Source organism: Garra rufa, chromosome 9, assembly GCF_049309525.1.
Source record: "Garra rufa chromosome 9, GarRuf1.0, whole genome shotgun sequence".
Classification (NCBI taxonomy): domain Eukaryota; kingdom Metazoa; phylum Chordata; class Actinopteri; order Cypriniformes; family Cyprinidae; genus Garra; species Garra rufa.
In genome coordinates this window covers 37,528,542-37,553,332 of record NC_133369.1, presented here as the reverse complement: position 1 = coordinate 37,553,332, position 24,791 = coordinate 37,528,542, and the positions used below count along the sequence as shown (strand labels likewise).

The window sequence follows — 24,791 nt, the reverse complement described above, 5'->3', positions numbered from 1 at the left end:
ATTTTTGGCTTTTGCTACAAATATACCCATGCTACTTAAGACTGGTTTTGTGGTCCAGTTGTGTATTTAGGATACATAAAACTAAGTGTCTATTCTAAAAACCAATCATTTCCACCACAAAATTAACCCCAAATTAAATAAACTAATTTTGAAACTTTATTTTAATGGGAAACATTGCAGACAAAAACACTGTTTTTTTCATGCATTTATCAAGTTTGACATTTTGTGCTTTTTGGTTTTTCATAAAGTGTTTTTTTCAGACTAGTGGAAAGAAAACACCCAAAAAACACTGTTAAGTGTTTCTTTTATAGCACTTTATCTATTTGTGTCAACAGATTTCACTTACAATGCATGTTTTTAAAAAACGTTTTCTCAAAAATTTCTTCTACACTGAGCCATAAATCTCCACTTCAGCAACATTTGCACACACCAAACTTTACATTTTTATACCTGTTTAAATCCTGAAGGTTTTTACAAAGCGATTTGTTTATATATAACTTGCTTGATTTTATACAACATTTTATTCCCCCAAAAATAGTGTTTCCTAAGGTTTTTTCTTAATTATGTTGTGACAAAATGAGATACCCAAAATTCCCTCTGTAAAAACTTTTGGCTCTAATATGTAAAAAAAAATAAAAATAAGAATTTTGAAACTGACTTAATCCAGTGTTTCGATTTTTGTACTAGAAGTTTATGCAAATTAGCGGATTTTTCATTAAATAATTCCTCATTTGCATTATTTAAACCTAACATTTTAGAAAACTTGTAACACAAAAAATGTCTGCAATTATCAAAGTAATCAATCAACTGAACAAGTAAGGTGATAACTACGTTTTTTTTTACCCTATTCACCTGCAGTGTCTTGCCTTAAAGATGTTTCATTTTATAGGTCCAACCAAGAGCTTAAGAACAACCCATAATTAAATTTCACTGATTTGTTTATAGCATTGATGATTGATTAAATGGGATAATTAGTTAAATTGCTCTCCAGTATAACTGAGAGCCGTGACTGGTCTGTGATTTGATGATGACTCACCGATGGTAATCTTTGACACAGTAGGGGTTGTTTGTGTCATCGGTGATGAATGGAGCGCCCTCCAGGGTGCAGCCGCAGGTAGTGCAGAGGAAACACTGGGCATGGAAACACTGGCCAACCGCCTTCAGGACACGATCTGTGATCCGCTCCCCACAGCGGGAACACACAGACAGAGAATTCTGGAAACACAAAGACAAACAGTAAGAAAAACCACATGTCTGAAAACATTCTGAATAAGTTCCCACATGATAACAAAGTATGTCACATGGACAACAGTGCATATCTATAATGTTTTTCTGCTTCCAAAAGATGTAAGCCCCAAATATGTAATCTGACGTGTCTAGACAGGTTGGTCTCACCATGTAGCAGTCCTCACACTGAGGCGTCCCGTCACGGTCGTAGAACTGCATGCCCTGAAGGGGGCGCTGACAAGACACGCAGCAGAAACAATGGGAGTGGAAGAGTTTATCCATCGCTCTCACTGCTGGCTGAGATCTAGACAGAGCCTCTCCACATTTACCACACACCTCTGAAAAGGAAAAATATGTTCATATTAACAATGAAAATGAGAGATTGTGGACAAAGAGTGATTTATGAGGTAAAGAAAGGTTAATTATGGAACAGTAAACACAGATGAGTTTCTAGTAGGGGTGACGATTTTTGATAGTGGTTGATTAAAATGTCTCCACGATCTGCTTTTGAATAAATAACGTAGTATCGTGCTATAGTGTGCCTTAGGTCTCAATATACTGTACAACGTGACATACATTCACTCACGGGACACCGCACTTATTCAGGGCTGCTACTTTTGAGTTCAGCTTGGAGTGAGAATTCCCACAGCGGTCCCCATAAGAAAATTGTGTACATTTTACAGTTAAATTCATCTGGTGGCCTTGAGAGTGCATAAATGACAGAATTGTCATTTTTGGGTGATAGTACACTAATAAAACAAAACACAAAGGAAAATCACTCACTGCTCTTGACTGAAGAACTTTAATACAGTTGCTTTAAAGAAGTAGTTCACTTTCAGAACAAAAATTTACAGATAATGTTCTTTCTTCAGTCGTAAAGAAATGGTGTTTTTTGAGGAAAACATTTCAGAATTTCTCTCCATATAACGGACTTCTATGGTGCCCCCGAGTTTGAACCCCTAACCGAGCTAGACAAGACGAGCATTTGAGGTTAAAAAGTACATAAATTGTAATTTGTTTTTATCGTTTTGCTAGATAAGACCCTTCTTTCCTCTGCTGTGATCGTTTGGAGCCCTTTGAAGCTGCATTTTAGAAGTTCAAACTCGGGGGCACCATAGAAGTCCATTCTATTGAGAAAAATCCTGAAATGTTTTACTCAAAAAATATACTTTCCTTACGACTGAAGAAAAAAAGACATGAACATCTTGGATGACAAGGGGGTGAGTACATCTGCACATTTTTGTTCTGAAAGTGAACTACTCCTTTAATAAGAGTCAATGTATAATTTATGTATATAGTGTTTTATTTTTATATTTGTTAATTCAATTTCTTGAATGCTACTCATAAATACACCTACTATACCTGAAAATTAAAGCACTATTTGTATGTTATGTGTATTTGTAACACGTAGCCTATCTTTGTTCTTATTTTTTAAATAACGAAGATAAAATAATAGCACAGATTTTTATGCTCGCCCACTTTGGCCTAAATATCTGCCACTCTTTTTATTTTATATTTTGTTACCTTGGGGTTTTGGTTTTAAAATAGGGAAATTAGTTTGGCTGTACTCCTCAGACAACCTGTAAAATAGTAAAACCAACATGACAAAGAATCATAATAAAGAGGTGAATCGTGATATGACATTTTTGCCATATCACCCACCTCTAGTCTCTGTGGTGATAATAGGGTGACTGGAGAGGTCACTTGGGCTTTAGAGGTCTCAGTTCAACAGCACAGCCTCGCTAATTGACCCTAAGCCCCGCCTTAAAAACATTCCTGACCAATCCTACCATATAGAGTACAACAGTAGGGTTAGGGGCGGGGCTTAGCAAAGGGTTATAAAAACAAGAACTTAAACAAAAACTCAATCTATGAACAGTATATCAAACTTAAAAATAAACCTCCAAACACTGAACATAAAAACACCAATAAAGTTTACTTCAGCTGTATGCAAAAGTAGGTTGATCAAATCAAAAACTGATCAAAAAGTATTTTTAGCGTTCATCTGCATGCACGTTTAAGCTACTAAGAAAAAAAAAAAACTCAAAACTGACAAAGACAGAGTGAGATCATTACAAAACTCATCCAGAGAAATCCAGACACGGGAAAGGTGAAGCCTGTGCTGTTTAGACACTGATAATAGAGCAATAAACTGAGATGGAGAAGCTATATCAAGCTAAACACCTACATGGACTGATAAAAAGAGAGCGAGACGGAGAAAGAGCAAGAGAAGTCTGGCAGCATCGCACAGTCAGTGTTTATCACAGCTTGTCTGCTGTGCGTTAAACAACAGCCATATGGACGTCAATGAATGAGGCTTAAATTAACACCGAAACCAGGAAATCACTGAAATTGGTGTAAATGTAATCTTAAGGGTGTGAGTGTGTACACAAGGTGGAGGAGGAGCTGATAGTGTGTTTATGTACCTGTAGCTGGAGAGGTGATCACAGGAGGATGTTTGTCCATGTCTTTAATAAAGTCCTTAGTCATCCTCTCCAGCTCTTCTACTTCCCTCATAGTGAGAGGAGCTCCACCAAGACCTGAACCTGAACCAGACACCTGAAATACAACAGTATACGGTTGCATTTTCAAAAATTCTCAATTCAAACATTGTTTGTAATAAATAATTTCAGTTTTACGTCTGCAAACTTTAGATCTTTGAAGTAATGTACGACTTTAATTGATTTTCACTGACGTCTTTTATGCTCACCAAGTCTGAATTTGTTCAGAAACACAGTAAAAACAGTAATATTGTGAAAAATTGTTACAATTTAAAATAATTTTCTATTTGAATATATTTTACAATATAATTTATTCTTGTGATGGAAAAGCTGAATTTTCAGAATAATTGTACCAGTCTTTTGCGAGATAAAAACTTCTGATTTAAAATCTAAAAACTCATTGCCTTTTTCTCACAAATACAAATTTGTATCTCGCAATTCTGACAGTTTTCCTCGCAAATGCAAGTTTGTATATCGTAATTCAGAATTTTTTCTTAGAATTGCATTATATAAACTCAATTTTGAGAAATACAGTCAATACTGTGAGATAAAAACTCACAATTCTGACTTCTTTTTCCTCACAATTGGGAGTTTGTATCTCGCAATTCTGACTTCCTTGCAATTGACTTTTTTCTCCTTTCTGACTTTTTTTCTTAGAATTGCGTGATATAAACTCACAATTGTGAGATAGTCAAAATTGCGAGATAAAATCTTTTTTCCTCATAAATGCAAGTTTGTATCTCGCAATTCTGACTTTTTTCTCGCAAATGCGAGTTTGTATCTTGCAATTCTTCCTTTTTTTCTCAGAATTGTGATATAAGCACTCAGTTTTGAGAAATAAAGTCAGAACTGCGAGATACAAACTCGCAATTCTGACTTTCTCGGAATTCTGACTTTTTTCTCAATTGTGAGAAATAAAGTCAAAACTCGTAATAAAAACTCTTTTTCCTCGCGAATACAAGTTTGTATCTCGCAATTCTGACTTCCTCGCAATTTACTTTTTTTCTCCGTTCTGACTTTTTTTCCTCAGAATTGTGTGATATAAACTCACAATTGTGAGATATAAACTCAATTTTGAGAAATACAGTCAGAACTGTGAGATAAAAACTATTTATTCTCACAACTGCGAGTTTGTAGTTGCAAAAACTTGCAACTGAGTTATAAAGTCCAATTTTAAGGGAAAGAAAAGACTAAAAAATAAAACTTTATTTCTCAGAATTGTGAGTTTGTTTCGCAATTTGTGCCTTTATAACTTGCAATTGTATGTTTATATCACAATTCTGAGAAAAAATTCAGAACTGAGTTTATATCTCAATTCAGTTTATATCATATAACATTTTTTATTACTATCAATGTTTATTTTTTTTGTGGATTCTTTGTAACCTTAATTCAATTTTATGCATCCTTGCTAAAAATTTTACTATTTTCCCCATTCAAAATCGAACCTTTTTTGCATGTTACATTTATTATTTTTTTTATTTTAAGCTTCTCTTTAATCATGTATTGCTGCTTTTGCACTGCAAAGTCAGTTCTGCATCACATCTTGTTGCTGACATAAACACCAAAATTTAAGACAGCTCTAACACAGGATTGCATTCACCAAACTAAAGCCTAAAACTTAGCCTCACCAAAACCATAAAACTAGCATTTTACCATCTTGAGAACACTGATAACTTCTTCAGGAAATATCTTTATCTCTAAATATCTTTCCACAGTTATTTGAATTTTTGTTTCTTTGTTATTTTACCTTACATTATCTTTATCTTTTACTGTATATAACTGCATCACATTGCAATCTAAAGCAGACCCACCTTTGGTGAAGCACTGTTTCTTGCTGGTCTGCTGAATGATGAGACAGATGATGTCTTAGGTGCTGCAGGAGAAGGCGGAGCAAAGCTTTGCTGACTGCCAATCGGAGATGTTACAGAGTGATTGAATGTAGGTGCAGGGGCAGGAATATTAACTGGTGGAGGAACAGGGGCAGGAGGGGCAGCAGGTGGAGGGGGTGGGAAAGAGCTTTGGGCAGGGGATTTAACCACATGGTTAAACCCTCTTGCACCTCCTGAAGGTGCAGGGCTAACCGTTTTAGAACCAAAATTTGAATTCGGCTGACTGGGAGAGAAATTGGCTTTTGGAGCAACAGCTGGGCCTTTAGAAAATGACTGTACAGGTGCGGGGGCAGATGCTGTGTACTGATTGGCCGGTCGTGTTCGGGCACGTAGCTCCTCAGCCCACGGTGCAGGGGGAGGACGATCCTGCAGCTCAGGTGGGGGCAGAAATGAAAGGGAAGGCTTAGGAGCGGTCGGTGGTGGAGCTGCCGGCTTTGGCGCTGGTGCTGATGAAAACTGGCTAGGCAACTGAGCAAACAAACACAAACAGAAATGCGTTACACATCTGATGGGAAAAAAGGAACTTAAAAGTCTTACAAAATCTTGAAATTGGCGTCAGAATGTTGCAAGATTAATATTGTGAAAAACAATTGTTCCTCCTAGTTATGGTTAAGTTCAGTTTCATTTCCTAATTTTGGCAGAATCAATCTATGAATCTGCTTATTTTACAGGTTTATTTTTCATTTTTTTTTTTCATATTGATTCATTTCAAATTTGTTTTTGTAAATATTATGTAAAACAAATTAAAATATTATATATTTTGACTCTATATTGGTCATTGGCCACTTTGCCTTCTAAAATACCAACATCAACCATAAAAAAAATCCATATATTGTTAATACTAAATTTTTGCTCATAATATTTAATCACCCTCACCCTTTGTTAGAGAGTCTATTTTTATTGTGCTTTTGTAATATTTCATCACTGTATGCTTTCACTGTTCGTAAAAGAGCAGTATTTAACATTCTACAAAATATCTCCTTTTATGTTTTACTAAAGAAAGTCAGTCATACAGATTTTAAATAAGTAAACTATGACAGAACTGTAATTTTTGAGTTTGGGTTAAGGTTTAAAAATTGAAGAGAAATACAGTTGAGGTCAAAAGTTTAGATCCCCCTTTCAGAATCTGCAAAATGGTAATAATATTACCAAAATAAGAGGGATCAGACAAAATGCATGTATTGTTTTTGTACTAACCTGAATAAGATATTTCACATAAAAGATGTTTACATGTAGTCCACAAGAGAAAATAAGTTGAATTTTTAAAAATGACCCAAAAGTTTACACCTCCTTACTGTGTTCTTACTTGAATGATCCACAGCTGTGGTTTTTTGTTTTTGTTTAGCGATAGTTGTTCATGAATCCTATTACAGAAGGTTCAAATGCTCACTGATGCATTAAGAGCTGGGGGGTGAAAACTTTTTGAATTTGAAGATCAGGGTAAATTTATCTTTTTTGTCTTCTGGGAAACATGTAACTATCTTTTGTAGCCTCTAAGGGGGAGTGCTAAATTAAAAAAAAAAAAATAAAAACAGATATTTAGGCAATATAAGAAATGTACACATCTCCATTCTGTTCAAAAGTTTTCACCCGTGGCTCTTAATGCATTGTTTCCTTTCTGGATCATCAGTGAGCATTTGAACCTTCTGTAATAGTTGCATATGAGTCCATCCGTTGTCCTCAGTGTGAAAAGATGGATCTCAAAAATCATACAGTCATTGTTGGAAAGGGTTCAAATACACAAATACTGGAAAACCAAAGAATTTGTGAAGGCAGTTTAACTGTTCAGGACAAACAAGGGACTCGTGATTCTGAAAGGGGGATGTAAACTTTTGACCTCAACTGTAGCTGAACTGTGAAGTTCGAAATTAAAACATCAGAAGTTAAAGACTGCATTTACCTTTGGATTGAAAGGCCCGCTAGTCTCCATTTCTGATAACATATCGGTCAAAGAGCCCAACTGCCTGTCAAAACTGGTCTGTTTCTCGAACAGCCTCTATGGAGAACAAAACAAGAGACAATGTAGGAGAGAATTTGGGAGATGAGACAAGTTCAGTGTGGGGTGTAGGAGAGGTTAGAGGGAATGTGGTTCAGGAGAGGAGACTGACAAGAAAGTGTGAATCAGCCATGAAACCAGACGTAGTGTCAAAAGGAGAACAAGAGTATATAAAATGTGAGGCAATAATTGGGTGGGATAGAATACAAAGCAATAAAAAGGATTATGTGAAACAGAAAATGACAGAGTAAGAGCCACAAAAAAATTAGAAGTGTGAAGAACAGATATATAAGGATGAAAAAACTAAGCCTTTTGAGAAGATCCTAGATTATAATTAATGCATAGTTAAAGTCATTTGATCAAATTATATGTGAAAATAAAAGGGCAGAATATGCGTGTGAATCCAAAAATGAAAGGGATGATGCCTTGAGAAATTTGGAAGAGCTGAGAAAGACAAACAAATTACAGTCTTGCTCTCAGAAAACCACAGCACTGTACAATCACCACACAAATGTTCAAAGAAGAAACATGCACTTTTTATGACAAATGACTGCATTGCTCAACAGCAGAAATGAAAGAGCAATCACAAGCCTTAAAAACGAAGAAAAGAAAAAAAAAGGGATAGGGCACTATGGTCACCCTGATAGCACACATACATCTCGGAGACGTCTTTTTGACTTCTGCATTTACATCTGCAAGACATAGTTTGCTCATCTGCAATACGTCTATTGGACGTTTCCTAACAGATGTCAAATAGATGTCTATTAGATGTCTTTAAGAAGTTTATGATTTAGAATGTAAGTAAAACCGACATCTTACAGACGTCTACCAGACGTTGTACACAGCAGATGCTTTCCAGATCAAGAGATCTTCAACAGACATCTTGCAGGCATACGTGTGCTATCTGGGCCGCTACTTGACCAGCAACAGACTAGTTAGACTGACATCTTTGGTCATTCGTTGCAACTTGTACAGTTGTGTACTGTGTCAATTAACATCTTGTAAAGTGAAAAGCTGTGTGTTTGTAATAAATTAACCAAGAAATCAACTTCAAACCACTGCTTCCCATTAAAAATACGAGTCCCCTATTCATAATATTGTTTTCTTCAGTAAAAAAGCTGTCTTGTCTGAATCAGCAGAGAAATATGCACAAGCATAGTTTACAAGCTAAAACAGTCCAAAACAAGTTCTAAACAAGAACGTTGATGGAATCTGATGTGAACACAACAAGGAATTAACTTTTTCCACTGGAGGAAGCATTATTATGAATTTTGGCCAGAAACAATGGTTTCAAGTTAAAACGCCTTGATTTTTTTTACCTTACAAGACACTGATTGATCAACTGCATGTCGTGTGGATTACTGCTGTTTGGACTCTCATTCTGACAGCACCCATTCACTGCAGAATCCACTGGTGAACAAATGAGTAATGCTGAATCTGTTCTGAATCAAAATCTGTTCTGATGAAGAAACTCATCTATATCTTAAATGGCCTGAGGGTAAGTACAGTCAAGCCCAAAATGATTCATACCCCTGGCAATTTCTGACTTAAAGTTACTTTTATTCAACCAGCAAGTTTTTTTTTGACTGGAAATTACACAGCCTTGTCCCAAAACATAATAAGACGATGTACAAGAGGCATCATTGTGGAAAAAAATATTTCTCAGCTTATATTTACATTTGAACAAAAAGTGGCATGTCCAAAATTATTCATACCCTTTGCAAACGGTCACAGTCTATGGGAAAATCCAAAGTTCTATACCATTCCAAATAGTCCAAGCTCTTCTAAACCATCCTAATTACCCTGATTCATTGGGAACAACAGTTTTAATCAACTCAACAGGTGAAAAACAGAAGCTCTCTGCTGTTGGTTTGTGGACAGTCATGGCTAAGACAAAGGAGCTCACTGAGGACCTGCGGCTGCGCATTGTGGCTGCTCACAAGTCAGGTCTATAAGACCATATCTAAATGTTTTGAAGTTCCAGCGGCTACAATGCAATGTATTATTAAAAAATACAAGACGTTCCGCACTGTGAAAAATCTCAGAGGAAGTGGGATGGCCAGGAGGATAGTGAGAGAGGTAAAAAAAATTCCAAGGATCACCACCAAGGCCATCCTGATGAATCTGGGCTCTGCTGCTCAAGGCAGACAGCTCATCGCTAAAGATGAATGGGCAAAAATACCAGTGGAGACATGCAAAAAGCTGGTCAGCAATTATAGGAAGTGTTTGATTGCGGTAATAGCCAATAAAGGCTTTTCTACGGATTACTAAGAAGGGTATGAATAATTTTGGACATGCCACTTTTTGTTCAAATGTAAATAAAAGATGAGTAATAATTTTTTCCACAATGATGCCTCTTGTACATCGTCTTATCTCCTGGGAGACGCCCGTGTCATTTCTAATAAAAAAAATAAAAAAAAAACTTGCTGGTTGAATAAAAAGTAACTTTAAGTCAGAATTTGCCAGGGGTATGAATAATTTCGGACTTGACTGTATTTTTTCCTGCTAATTTTTTTTTGGGGGTGATCTACAAGTTAACCAGTGACTTACGCAACTATTAAGTTAGCAAGTTTTGAACATCCCTAAAAACCTTTATAAAGAAAACTCTACTTTCACTGCTTTCAGTAGCAACAGCAGGTCTGTTTGATTGAACAAGGCCCTGTGAGAGGGATGATGTAGCCCAATTACACTGCACTCACCACAATAACACATCCATAAATAGAGCCAGGGCTTATATGGACATGTCAGCAGGCAGCATGCATAACTACATCTCACAGGATAGCAGAGTTTACTGCAGCAAACTCCTCAACTCTTCTTTATATACACAAAGAGAGTCATTAGAATTACATAAGACTGGAAAATGCATTAGTGAGTGAGAATTAGTGATGCACCAAAATTTTGAGAAACAAAATGGCCAAAATCATTGTCTAAAACTGTGACATCTAATAAGCGCTTCTTCAAAGGCACCCTCTGGCTGTGCACGCATCTGATTCATGCACAAAACATGGATAATATACAAAAGGTAGAAGCTGGGTTGACTACTACTACTAGTTATTAGGGCTGGGTATTGTGACCAATTCTGCGATTCGATTCTTATTTTTATGGTTTCGATTCGATTCGATTTCGATTTTGATTCGATTCGATATCGATTAGCTATCAATATTTCATTTAAAATGTTAGTTTTACAGACATGGGATCCATATTTTGATATAAATGCTGGTAACTGAAACTCTCCTACTTAAGTTTATTACTGAAATGCACATCTACATTAATAAAGGTGCACACAGCTGTTTATTTTAAAAACTTTTATTTTAAATGAACACTGTAACAAGAAGTCATAAATATGTGCATCCATTGTACACCATGTAAACAAACTGCAAAATGCACATTACTGTAAAAAAATTAAGACAGTAACAGTTCTTAACTACAGCCTAATCATTTTTGATCACCAGATTTTTCTGCAAAAAAAGCAGCTGATGGTGACACCTTCAGAACGAGAGGTGAATATTCATATCCTCTTACGTGAAGCACGCGCATTAAGAATCGATATCGTTGCGTTAAACTGAAGATCGATTAAAATCGGAGAATCGATATTTTTTACCCAGCCCTACTAGTTATAGCACTAAATTAACATGAATAAACATCAGAAGGTATGTTGAAAGAAACATATTTTTTTACTCTTCATATTTTTATGTCAATATGGTAGATCTTATTTAAATCAATGTGATAAACAAGTTAGGTCAAAAGTAATCTAAAAGTAATCCAAATGTAGTCTGGTTATATTATCTAAAATGTGTAAATGTAATGGATTACATTACAAACTACAACTTCTGTCATGTAATTTGGAATCAGTAACTGATTACAATTTGTAAGTAATCTACCCAGCTCTGCTTTAGAGAGGAGCATTTTGCTAAATTTATGCACTATACTACATGTTCATACTTATTTTAAGGTATGTTTGAGAAAAAGTTATTATAGGTACTGTTTAAATGTTTATATTTAAAGAATGAAATGGAGTAGAAAAATCATTATATCATTAAAAAGTGGACGCAAAAATGCAATTTAAATGTTTGTATACATATATTTTATTTGAGTGTTGATTACTAAATAAATTTGATTAATTGATTATTAAATAATTATTATATATTCAGCCAAATAAATATTTTTATTTCAGTTTCGGTCAAGTAAAAAAAAAAAAATAAATAAAAAAAAAAAATGGTGCATCGCTAATTAGAATGGAGTTATATAGAAGTATAAGGGATGAAATTTAATCTTTTTTGAGGAAAACATTTCAGGGTTTCTCTCCATGAAATGGACTTCTATGGTGCCCCCGAGTCTGAACTTCCAAAATGCAGCTTCAAATGGCTCTAAACTAGGGATGCACCGATCATGGTTTTTCATGGCCGATTCCGATACCGATTTTTTACAAGCAAGCTGGCCGGTTCCGATACCGATTTTTTTCAAAAACAAGAAGTTATGCAAGTAAACAACATAAACAACATGTTTATTTAGTATTTAACAGGGCAAACTGGCTTTGGCTATTGAAACAATAGCATCTGACATCTGAAATTAAATTAAAAAAAAAATTAAATACAGTTTAATAAGTAAAACGTGCTTTTAGTAAAGTAAAACAGTAATCCAACAGGCATTTTAATGTAAAATAATAATAATCATTCTTAACAGAACAGACTTTTATTTTTGGCTTTTCAAAAGTAAATGCTTGTTTTTTTTTTTAACAAAAAGAAGCATCTCAGCTTTGTCACAAGTTAGGCTGTTTCTTTTTTCATCTATCACGTGAGAAGCTGAGCTGAACTAACGTTCGCTGTCCACGCTTGTGCAGGGCGTGGACAGGTACGCTCGCGCAACTTCAGCGAGCACAGAAAAGCGGCTCTTTGTGAATGAATGAATGATTCATGATGTGTATGAATTATGTTTCTGAATGAATCGAATGCCGCGGCCCGCGTGCACACTTCCGGGAAAAAACCGGCTGGGATAAAAACGAAAACCGATCGCGCGTTAGATGCAAAAACCGGCCGGTTTCGATTTATGGCCGGTCAACCGGTGCATCCCTACTCTAAACGATCACAGCCGAGAAAGAAGGGTCTTATCTAGCAAAACGATCGGTTATTTTTTCAGCTTGGGCAAAACACACAATTTTTGCTTGGTTGGAACAGCAGCTACGCTAATTATTTCTCTATTTGTTTCTGCCACGGGATTTCCATCCCGTGGTAACTAGGAATTACACAAGATTCAGCCCGGATTCAGAAGAAGAGATGATGCCAACCCCTCAGAGGACCGTCAATTATGCCAGCCTTGAAACAACATACAGAACTACACAATTTTTCTACAAGTTTGATTGCAACACATAATCATTACTATTAGTGTTCATCATCTGTTTTTGATTACACCATTACTTTTTTTTTAATATTTATACCATATGTACATCGACTTAACATACAGTAGTCACCACTAATAAGCTACTAAATATATTGTAGTAGCTTACATTTTTTGTACAGCTGCTTTGCAACGATTTGTATTGTGAAAAGCGCTATACAAATAAACTTGAATTGAATTTTCTAAAGAAAAAAAAAAAATTACAATTTATATACTTTATAATCTCAAATGCTCGTCTTGTCTAGCTCTGTGTGTAATTTGTGTAAAGATTAAAAAGTATATGAATTGTAAATGTTTTTAGAAAATAGCCGCTAGATAAGACCCTTCTTCCTCGGCTGGAATCATTTAAAGCCCTTTGACGCTGCATTTAATCTGCACTTTGGAAGTTCAAACTCAGGGGCACCATAGAAGTCCATTACATGGAGAGAAATCCTGAAATGTTTACCTCAAAAAACAAAATTTCTTTACGACTGAAGAAAGAAAAACATGAACATCTTGGATGACAAGGAGGTGAGTACATTATCTGTAAATTTTTGTTCTGAAAGTGAACTACTCCTTTAAAAAAAGATTGAGAATGATAAAAGAGCAAGAAAAGACTCGTCAAGATTAAAATCAAGTTGAAATCAAATCAAATATTTGGAAACATACCTGAGAGTTGACACCTGCACCAGTCTCAGGGGGAGGAGGAGGTGGTGGTGGGGGTGGAGGGAAGGAGGCAGAAGGTACAGAGGTTAATTCCTCGGGAGGTGCAGGGAGGTCTTCTGCGACTGGGGGCGGGGCTGGGAATGCAGGAGGAGGGGCATCGGTTGCAGGGGGTGTGGTTTGGCATTCCGGAGGAGGGGCTGGAAGCTCTGCATCATCCAGTGGAGGAGGAGGAGGGGGCGGGAAATCTAATAAACAGAGGCAGTGAATTTCATTACACTCGCACCAATTCACAATAACAAAACAATCCCTCTCTGCATTGTTCATTCAAGCTCAAAAAAAAAAGCATGATAGCATAGCTTATCTACATACTGCACGTGCATTAGCATACATAGCTGCTTCTCTCACACAGATCGTTATGACTGGCATTAGAGGGACAATGTAGATAATGAACATGCCAGACATAAGTAAAGACGGAAAAATGCTATTTTAATCCTTCAAGTCATACTTGGCTGTTTATACGCTTTCAACACTTGGCTTAAACATGAACATTTTAACAGTCAAGTCTGAAAATGCACTCTGTTGCCAAGCGCACATGTTGTAATTCTGGTGAGGAGAGAATTACCACAATTGTGCAATCTGTTATAGTAACTGCAAAAATAAACAAAGCTTAAGTCTGAAAAACAAGTAGGGTGAGGTTTATTAAAAGCAAACGTTCAGTGTATAATAAAAGGAGCAACAACCTAATATTGACACCATAAGGAAGGAAAAACTCAAATAATTTTAAGAAAATATTTTACTATTATTTTTTCAGGTACATTTACTTTTTAATTACATTAAAACACATTTAACACAATAGCTTCAAAGCCTATTAACATTTGAAATCAATGTCATGTGGTGCAACGATCATGCATGAAAAACATTAAACAGGAAATGATATCAGCGAGAGGGTTCCTGCAGACAAGCATGACTATGAGTCAAGATAAATCATTTTCTTAAAATGTCAGATAACTTATCGTTCTTATGAGAAGGCAAGGTTAGTTCAGTTAGTAGAATCACATGTGTTGCAACTACCTGAGAACTTCAAATATTTATAAATTAATACATGATATTCATGTAAAAATACCCTGAAAAAATAAGGACCAGTCAAAAGTTTTTGAACTTCTGCTCACGGATCCTGCATTTATTTGATCCAAAATTCAGCAAAAACAGTAATATTGTAAAATATTTTTACTATTTAAAATAATTGCTTTCTTTTTAAATATATTTTAAAATGTAAATTATTCCTGTGATCAAAATTGAATTTTCAGCATCATTACTCTAGTCTTCACTATCACACAATCCTTCAAAAAAAAAATCCTTCTAATATGCTGATTTGCTGTTCAAGAAACATTATTATTATTATTATTATTATTATCAATATTTAAATCAGTTGAGTACATTTTCTTCAGGATTTTTCAGGATTTAGAAGAAATTATAGAAAATAATAATTTTATTTTGTAAAAATGTTTTTTATAATGTTTAAGACATTTATAATGTTACAAAAGATTTCTATTTCAGATAAATGTTGTTCTGAACTTTCTGTTTATCAAAGAAACATGAAAAAAATCTACTTACCCGTTTTTAACATAATAACAATAAAAGTTTTTGAGCAGCACAGCAGAATATTAGAATGATTTCTGAAGGACCATATGACACTGTAGACTGGAGTAATGATACTAAAACATTGTAAAATATATTTAAATAGAAAACAGTTATTTTAAATAGTAAAAATATTTCAGAATTTGACTGTTTTCACTGTACTTCGAATCAAATAATTGCAGACTTTGAGAGAACAAGAGACTTCTTTAAAAAATCTTACTGTACAAAAACTTGACTGGTAGTGAATTTAAAAACTTTTTTTTTTTAATAATTACTAAGATGTGTACACTCACATGTATTCAAGGTTTAAGTAAGCATTTTTAAGGTTATCGGTATCGGTATATCGTTTTTGCTGATAAAATAATTTAACAGCATTTAAAGAGTTTGTCAGAATCTTTGTTATTCTTAATTTTGACAAACTTTTACACCAGACATTTATATCAGTTCAAAATATCGGTTATCGGTCGACTTGATCTGTAATAATCGGTATCAGCAAGTTTTTTTAAATATAAATAAAAAATGTATACAAAGAGTACACTTCTAAGAATTTGCCACTTGTGTGAGATTTTGTTCAGATCTTTTAATGACACCTTTCATTGTCTTACCCTCACAAAGAGTTGAAGGGGGTGGGGGCATCTCTCCAACTCGTCCAATTACACCAGTGCTAACAAATGACGAGGGCTGTGAAGTGGCCATCTGTCCTTTGGGGCGTGGAGGGGCGACAGATGCAAACTTTTTGGGTTGGTTGTAGAAAGAAGGAGCGGTGACTTTGAGGGAGACGGAGGAAGTGACCACGATAGGCTTGCCGGTGCTAGAGTCAGCCATCTTGATCTGAAAATGACAACAATATGTAATCAATGAAGTGTTACAGATTACTTTTCCTGCACATTTGATGTCCAAAACCTAATTCCACATAGTTAGGCAGTACAGCACATGGAAAATCTTTTCGTAAGTGGTCTGTAGCTTTGGTGCCTGAAACAGTTTTGCCCATGCGGAATGGGTTCTCAAGAGAGCCGCCCACCTGTATGTAGGTTAGTCAACCATCTGGGTTAAATTTGAACATGTTGCTTTGAAACACCCTGGACATGAGCTGGAAATTCCTCTTTAATATTCTTAACATTGTACATTAACATCTAGCTGGTATATATGTATCAAGTGATGGTGAAGATGTGGTGAGCATCTGACTTCACAGCAATTGCAGGGAAGTAAATAAATCATGGTGAACAATGCTGTTCCCCGTTTTGTCATAACCGGAGTTCCTTTCTAAACTTAAATCATCGTGAACAACTTACAAACAGTTCAAAGTCCAACCACAAGGAAACAGTTATGAAAAAGTTCTGTGTACTCAAACGTTTTGCATAACATGGGTGAGGTTTAATAAGGAAATCCTTTGCTAAAATACTGGAAGAGTGATTTTCATGAATTACATGCCAAGCATTTCACTTCTCATTTTGTAAATCTCAGGTACTTTTTAATGTTGACTTGTTTCATATCCGCACTTTGTTTTTAACTTGGTTTCATATCCAGAGAAAAGTCTCACTCTCAGAATTCAGCATTCAACAATTCATTATTTAAAGGACACATATTATGCCCCTTTTACAAGATTTAATATAAGTCTCAGGTGTCCCCAAAATGTGAAGTTTCAGCTCAAAATATGCCACAGATCATTTATTATATCATTCTGAAAATGCCTATTTTGAGTGAAAGCAGAAACATGCATGGCTCTTTAAATGCAAAAGTTCTCTTTCATGTCTTATAGCGTTTAAACTGTCAAATACACACAAGTTTATGTTAAAAACACAGATAAGTTATAAAAAAAACAGTTGGTTATGTCAATGAAGGTAAACAGCTGGGAAAGAAAATTGCAAAAACAAAATGACAGCGCCGTTTTTCCCCTTCCTACATCACTAGCGAACTGAAATCTGAGCGGCATGTTGTTTCACAAGCTTGTAGAGAAATGTTTACCGAAAACAAAGTTACTGGGTTGTCTTTTTTCACCTTTTCTGGGTTGGTACATGCACCGGAAATCTGATTATAGCACCTAAAAAGGTCAGATTTTCATGATATATCCTGTCTAAAGGGATCAGACAACAGTTTTTTTGTCCCCTGATGTCCATTAATGATGTTATTTAAATATGAGTGGTTTAGCCTTGTAATTAAATATACAGCTTCATATGCGTGAGTTTTGTAATTCAGTAGGTTTCCTTGGTAGCTATATATAAATGGCATTGCATTTGAGTGATGAAGAGCTCTGGTACAAACCCTGTGAAATTATGATTGATTCGACAAATCAAGAAAGCTGAAATAGCACTACTTTTGCATTTGTTAATATCAGTTAGTAGGGATGGGACCTACCTACCCCTACCTCCCGATTCAATACTATCACGATACTTGGTAGTCGATACGATATGCATTGCAAATTTTTTTTTTTTTTTTTTAAGAATTTCGATTCTACAAGTATTGCAATTTGATATTGCTATTAGGGCTGGGACGATACGCCAGTCTGACAATTCAAATGCTCAAAAAAATGAGTGGGAAAAATACTTTCTGAAATCAAATAAACTGCTACGTTACTTTGCAAACCATTTTAGTCATTTTTTCCCAGCAAAACAAATTTTACTTTGTTTACTGCAAAGTATATTTTGGTCATGGCATTAAAAATAACATTTAAGTCATCGCCGACATACAGCGCCTTTGTGCTCCAGGCGCTTCGTGTTCGAATCCCCAAGAATCACATATTGAACACATGTTTTAGCGCCACTCTCCAGACATTTCAATTTGAAATTGCCACGAAAAGTGCAGGAAAGTACATAATTACGGTGTTGTAGAAATGTATGTAGTAGAGGCACGTATTTCCAATGAGCCTGGGTTGAATTTTTGCTCCTGCGCCTTTAAGAAATGCCCTCTTTATATGTTAGATGAGCAATACACTTTTAACTGCCCATCTTTCAATAACAGCCTCTCTGCCAAGTCTGTTCATGCTCAAACCACAATTAACAGGGACTTTGTTCAAATAAACCTAATCCACGCATTCCTACTATTGGGATGCATCAGAAGGAAATGCAGAGCTGTGGGTGCTACACACAACCAGTAACAGCACAAAGTTTTGCAAACTTCCACATCTTTCTTCATTAGTTCATCTGGTGTTGTGTTACTTTGGTACCAAGGGGATACTGAAATAAAAAAAAAAAAAGTAACAATACTAGTCGTTCTGCTGAAATGCGCCGCTTTTTTTGTTAGCATTCTATGAAGAGCATCAGAGGTTTATATTTGTAGTGTTGTTTTTGAACCATTCTGTATTGTAGCCAATCACAAACATGTCTGTTGATCATGTGAATGCAACGGCATGCTAGAGGTTTTTAATGTTAGTCAGAATCTGCTCATAACTGCTCAAACAAGTTTTTTGATCAGCTACATGAGCTTATAGAGTTAAAGTGTAAGCATAATATCCACCTTTTTCTTCCCGCAAGAGTAATTTTGTCAATTTTATGGGTCTGGCTTCAGGTCTCATCCACGTCCAGCTATTTTCAGCTGTACAAAACAGCTTGTTTTGCTGCTTGATATTACTAGATTGTAGTGCAAACAGTTTTACCGTTTACTGCACGTTGTTATTCTTCTCCTTATTTCCCTACAGCAAATAATTAACTGGAAGTCTCACCCAATTTCTTCCGCATTGAAGAAAAAGCTATAGTGGTGTAGTGTATTCCAGCCTTTAGTTTCAAAACATGCTCTTATCCAATTAAATGTTTTGAGCTCTGAGAGTTAAAATATATTTTCATGGTACAATGTTATTTTATGTGAAAGGATGAAAGAAAATATTACTCATGATAGTACCCCTTAAAATGATGTACTTAACAAGACACAGCATAACACAGATGGTCCCATTACAAAGATACAATGTCCTCTTGTTGGTGGATATAATTTCTGTTTTGATTGTGCGCACACACAAGCAAGCTCTCCAAACCGAGGTTATCGGGGCTGAAGTCATACCATGACTTTCCCATTATGAGGCCTCAGGGTACGGTCAACTGAGCCTCAACTAGAAACAGTTAAAGTGCTTGGGACATGTGGATGTGATATACCGCAGAAGTGCTCTCATTGCATGAGCTATGTGCAAATATTTACCTCAAGCATGTTTGCCATTAAAAACGACGGCATTACCTCATTCCCCTCCTCCTTTTCCTCCTTCTTCTGCCGCTGCTGAGCCAAGTCTCTTTTGACCCTATGACTAAGTCATTACTTTTTTCCCTCTATAGTTCTCGTAATACAGCCAGTGAACCATATCAAAAACTCCTGCTTTGAAAGTATGAATTACGGATGATGGCAAACACTTTAAAGACTTCAGATGCAGCCTGTGCTGTCCTAGTCAATTATCTCTCTACTTCAACCCACTGTTGCTTTGCGAGGCAGATGATGTGTACAAGCATTTCATGACTTTTGTTTCTAGCTTTACTAATTGGAGCCACATTTTTGTTATTCTATCCTGATTGCCATGTTATGACCTGCCAAATCAAGTTAATCTAGGTTAGGTAGAAAAGAAACATGCACTGCATGGCAGTCCACCCTCATTCTCATCGTTTCAGTTCAGCATTTCGAAAAGAACTGACACCGTCTCACCTGAAATGTGTTCTCTAGTACATGTGCAAGGGAAACGTCAGCTACTGCATCAGAACACGTGGCAAATACTGACATTGAAGAGAAGAAATTATTAAATAAAATCATTATTTCAGTTTTTCTTTACACACAAGAAGGTAGGGGTGGGAGGAAAAAAATAGATTCATCTAACTATCGCGATCCTTTTTTAAACAATTTAAAAATCGATTGGTTTACCTCAGAATCGATTTATATTTAATTATTTTACTTTTCCTAAGAGGTGGTGGGGAGAAGTTACTGCTTATATTCCAGCAGAGCCATCTGCTCTCTCAGCTCTCCAGACATTTTGTGACCATTTTTTCTGCCGGTGGGACTAATTTTTGTGAGCGGTCGCACTGGCGTGACCACTGCGTTGTTCAACTCACGAACGCTGCCATTTCTGTTGCATATGAGGAACATCTAAAGACAAACGAAACAAAACCGAAACTAAACTGCGCTACGTTTTAGCTGCGCAGTGCGGACCGTTTATCAGAGCCGAGCTCAAAACAGCTTTACTCGGGAGCCAAGTTGATTTTGCGACACTCTTACTGCACAGTGCTGTGAGATCCAGTAAGAAGTGTTTGAATTCACCGCAAAATGAAATCGGTTGCTGCAATATCTAGTGAGATTTATTCGAATTCTGCCCAGAATTCTCTGTTATAAACAGCGCTGACTTATACTATATGGACTATTTTAACAATGGCCTACTTTTTTGGGCCTTAAACATTCTAGTTGCATTGCTGTCTATGCAGGGTCAGAAAGCTCTCAGATTTCATTAAAAATATCTTAACTTGTGTTCCAAAGATGAATGAAGATTCTGTCATTAATTACGACATGAAGGTGAGTAATTAATGACAGAATGTACATTTTTGGGTGAACTATCCCTTTAAATCTTCTCTTTTGTTGATAGGTACATATTACAAGTGTGGGAAGCTGTTTGGTGCATGTTATGTTCCAAAATGCATATCAAAGGTCCCAAACTTTGTGTTTGTGGAGCAGCATTTACTCCAACAGTGGCGTATATATCGTGATTTTGGTTTTATTTCAATTAGTCTTGCAGACCTTGGATTGGAGCCCCATTCAAATCCACTGAAATAGCTGATAAATACATGACTGTGATCATACATAAACTGAAAGGTCCATTACTGAGCCAAGCTGCACTATAGCAACCATAAACAACTCTTCACACTTCACGATGTGCCAAACAAACACCAATTAATTGCATGTTCCTCCTCACCTGACTTGTCTGGGCCATGTCCAACTCCATTTCTGTCACACGTGTGTAAATATCCCAAAGCAGTTCCACTGACAGCCATACAAATCTAGATTGGCAAATGATTTTTATCAAGGGGAGTAATTAGGAATCATTTAGCAATCCCACACAAAACCACAACCACTATCTCCAGCCGATTTCATGTTCTGGCCTGAGAAGAAGAGCTCCAGTTCACACAAATATTCTCAAAATGTCTGAGGGGAAGATCCCTTCTACTCTACCTTCATGTTAGATTTAAGACGCTCTTGTAACAGTTAAAGATGCTTTGATGTGGCTCACCAAACCATCTCCAAATATGAGAAGCAGCTCTTAACGGATTCTGCATAACCATAAGTGGAAGTGCAATTTTAAAGGCAAAAAAAGAGAAGCTAAGAGACGGGGTACCACTATTTTTAGTCTTTAGGTCTGTGTGTGCAGTGAGAGGCAGTCACATGTAAAGTGCAAATTCTTCACCTTTTTCTCTTCTGGTTCCGATGTGGAGTTTAATAATGCAGAGGTGCATGCTCAGATGAAATATTCACACAGGACAGAAAACAAGCCATAAACCCTGAGGTCCAAAAGATTATTTATTCTCATCATGGCCTCCATCTCCAGATCAATACAAGCTTGCAGGGACTTACAAAGAACTCGAATGAAATGTTCCAGTGAGCTGTTTCCAGTAAGCGAACCTCAGTAGAGCACACATAACAGTGCTGCTCAAAACAAACAGCAATGACTTACTTTTAAGAGTGTCCTCTGCCGCAAAATGGAAAGGATGACCACAACCTAAATTCTGAGTTCCCTTTAGCTGAGCGCACCATAGAGAACAGGAGACCCACAAGTTGGCTAGATTACTGTAGCTGTTAGTTTTGGCACTGGTGCAACCACCTATCCATCGCTCCTTGACAATCAATATGTGTAAGAGCAATGATTAATTCTGGCCAGCAGTTTCCTTCAGTTCAAATTAGGGTTGGTTTGAAAGAAGCCATATACAGTGAAAATGCTTTTCTATACAGTTGTTCATTAAATTTAGTCAATGAAGCCGGTGCTTTGATTAGTAGTAAATCTCCATCACGTGCGTTCCGCTCAGGTTCCGCTGGAGCGGCAATTAATACACAGAGACGTAAATCTCTGACAAGCTACGCCATATCGCGCTCAATATCACATTCGATATTAAGCTCGATATGGCGTAGCTTGTCAGAGATATACGTCTCTGTGTATTAATTGCCGCTCCAGCGGAACCTGAGCGGAACGCACGTGATGGAGATTTACTACTAATCAAAGTACCGGCTTCATTGACTAAACGCGCCTCACAATATCGTTCGATATATTGTCCAGCCCTAGCCGTAACCAATCAAATATCTGACTACCTCCCAAATACCAGCATAACCAATCAGAAAGAAAGAAAGTAGTTTAAATTTAAAAAATGCATTTTTAGAGCCAATCGATCATCATTTTCATGCTCGATCGTCGCTGATGGGTTCGATTAATCGAGTACTCGTGCACATCCCTAATCACAACAGACTTGGCCAGCTGACCAATCAGAGCAGAGTAGGCTTATGGAAGGGAGGTTTACCGACCTTAAGCTCAGAACTGCTTTGAACAAATTGTTGCGAAATCATTGCAAAATTATTCTAATATTAAATGTATATTCTGAAAAAAAAAAAATTCTGACCTTAGATGCATTAAAGGGTTAATTCACTTTCAGGACAAATTGTCAGATTTACTTACGCCTTTGTCATCCAAGATGTTCATGTGTTTCTTTCTTTAGTCGTAAAAAAAAGTATGTTTCTTGAGGAAAACATTTCAGGAATTATCTCCATATAGCAGACTTCAATGGTGCCCCCAAGTTTAAACTTCCAAAATGCAGTTTAAATGCAGCTTCAAAGGGCTCTAAATGATCACAGCCAAGGAAGAAGAGTCTTATCTAGCAAAATGATCAGTTATTTTTTTAAACAAATTGACAATTTATATACTCTTTAAACCTCAAATGCTCATCTTGTCTCATCTCTGCGATGTGCATGTGTAGTCCAGTTAGGGTATATCGAAAAACTCCCATCTTGTTTTCTTCTTTAACTTCAAAATCGCCACATCGCTGTTTTATCTTTTTTTTATTAACACTGGGTCGGTACTTCTGCAGCGATGTAGGACGATTTTGAAGTTGGGGAAGAAAATGAGATGGGAGTTTTTCGACATACCCTAACTGTCTTGAACCTGAAAATATAGATATATACAAGACAATCATTTGAGGTTGAAAAGCATATTAATTGTCAGTTTGTTTAGGAAATGACCGATCGTTTTGCTAGAAACCCTTCTTCCTCGGCTGGAATCTCGAGCCCTTTGAATATGCATTTAAACTGCATTTTGGAAGTTCAAACTTGGGGGCACCATAGAAGTCCACTAAATGGAGAGAAATCCTGAAATGCTTTCCTCAAGAAACATTTCTTATCCACTGAAGAAAGAAAGACATGAACATCTTGGATGACAAATTATCTGTAAATAAAAAAAATAAAAGAAACTTAATGGCCAAATAAAAAGCACATTAAAGTAGGGCTGTCGCGATAACCGCAATTTCGCAATACCGCGCTATTGACGTGCATAACCGCAGAGGAATGCAACAACCGCAGCAACCGCGATATTTGCCTGTTTTCTTTTTTCCTAAGGATTTGCCCTTCTCACTTAATGCCTGTGCGCTGAATATTAAATTAGTAATAAGTTAGTAATGATAACATAATGTGTTTATTATGAGGCTCTGTAGATATGCACTTAACAAGCCTAAACAGACAGCGAATGAGAGAGAGATCGACTGAGCTTGTGCCATTACCTGCGTCTGTCTTTCAGATCGAGTCAGGTATGTATGTGAAACTAGCTTGTCATGTCCAAGGAAAGTGAAATCTCTGTCTTAACATCGATGCTCTGCTGGTCAGCTGAGCCTTTAAAAGTGGCTATTAAAGTTGAAATGATTTTAACATCGTGTTTCATTACGTCTCTCTTTGAATAAATAAGCGTTTTTGAACGTGTAGTTGAATGAACGGATTAAAGACTTACTCAAAGATAGTCTCTTGCCTCCCTCTTGTGGCGTAACAATGAAACTGCACTGATTGACAGCTCGTCTAGAACACGCAGGTGAAATACTGACAGAAAGTCTCTTGTCCAGTCAGACTCGAGGGTGCGCGCTAACTGTTATATATACGAAGATTTCAGATGCAAAGCCTCTAAGTATATCTGACATTTTTCTTCAAAACCTGCATTTCTTTCTGGCTAGGTTTCTATGTAAGTACTGTTTACTTCACTTCATATATCAACGCGATTTGGTTTCGGTTTATTGATTTCTGAATATGACCTTACATTGTAACAGCCTACACAATTATATGGCGGTAATACCGCATACCGCGCTACTGAGCCACTCAAAATTACCGCAAGGGAAATTCCTTAACCGCGACAGCCCTACATTAAAGTAGGGCTGGGCGATTTGGCCTAAAATCAAAATCTCGATTAATTGAACATTTTAACCCGATTACGATTAATGAACGATTGTTTTATTCATTAATAAAATTATATTTAATTATATTTAAATAATATTTATTTTTTTGCCCTCATAGTTCACTGACAAGTTT

At 36.4% G+C, this 24,791-nt stretch overlaps 1 protein-coding gene across 2 annotated transcripts in view; it reads right to left on the bottom strand.

Annotated features, from left to right (window-relative positions):
• The window catches only part of zyx (zyxin), a 35,834-nt gene that overhangs the window by 3,518 nt on the left and 7,525 nt on the right, over positions 1-24,791 (bottom strand). For both annotated transcript variants that reach the window (XM_073846815.1, XM_073846814.1), the window contains exons 2-8: positions 15,896-16,121; positions 13,656-13,897; positions 7,518-7,613; positions 5,540-6,085; positions 3,654-3,786; positions 1,396-1,565; positions 1,037-1,215 (exon numbers count right to left, since the gene is read on the bottom strand). In XM_073846815.1, coding sequence (XP_073702916.1) covers positions 1,037-1,215; positions 1,396-1,565; positions 3,654-3,786; positions 5,540-6,085; positions 7,518-7,613; positions 13,656-13,897; positions 15,896-16,115 — 1,586 coding nt within the window. In that variant the 5' untranslated portion in view covers positions 16,116-16,121. The remainder of the gene's footprint in view (positions 1-1,036; positions 1,216-1,395; positions 1,566-3,653; positions 3,787-5,539; positions 6,086-7,517; positions 7,614-13,655; positions 13,898-15,895; positions 16,122-24,791) is intronic.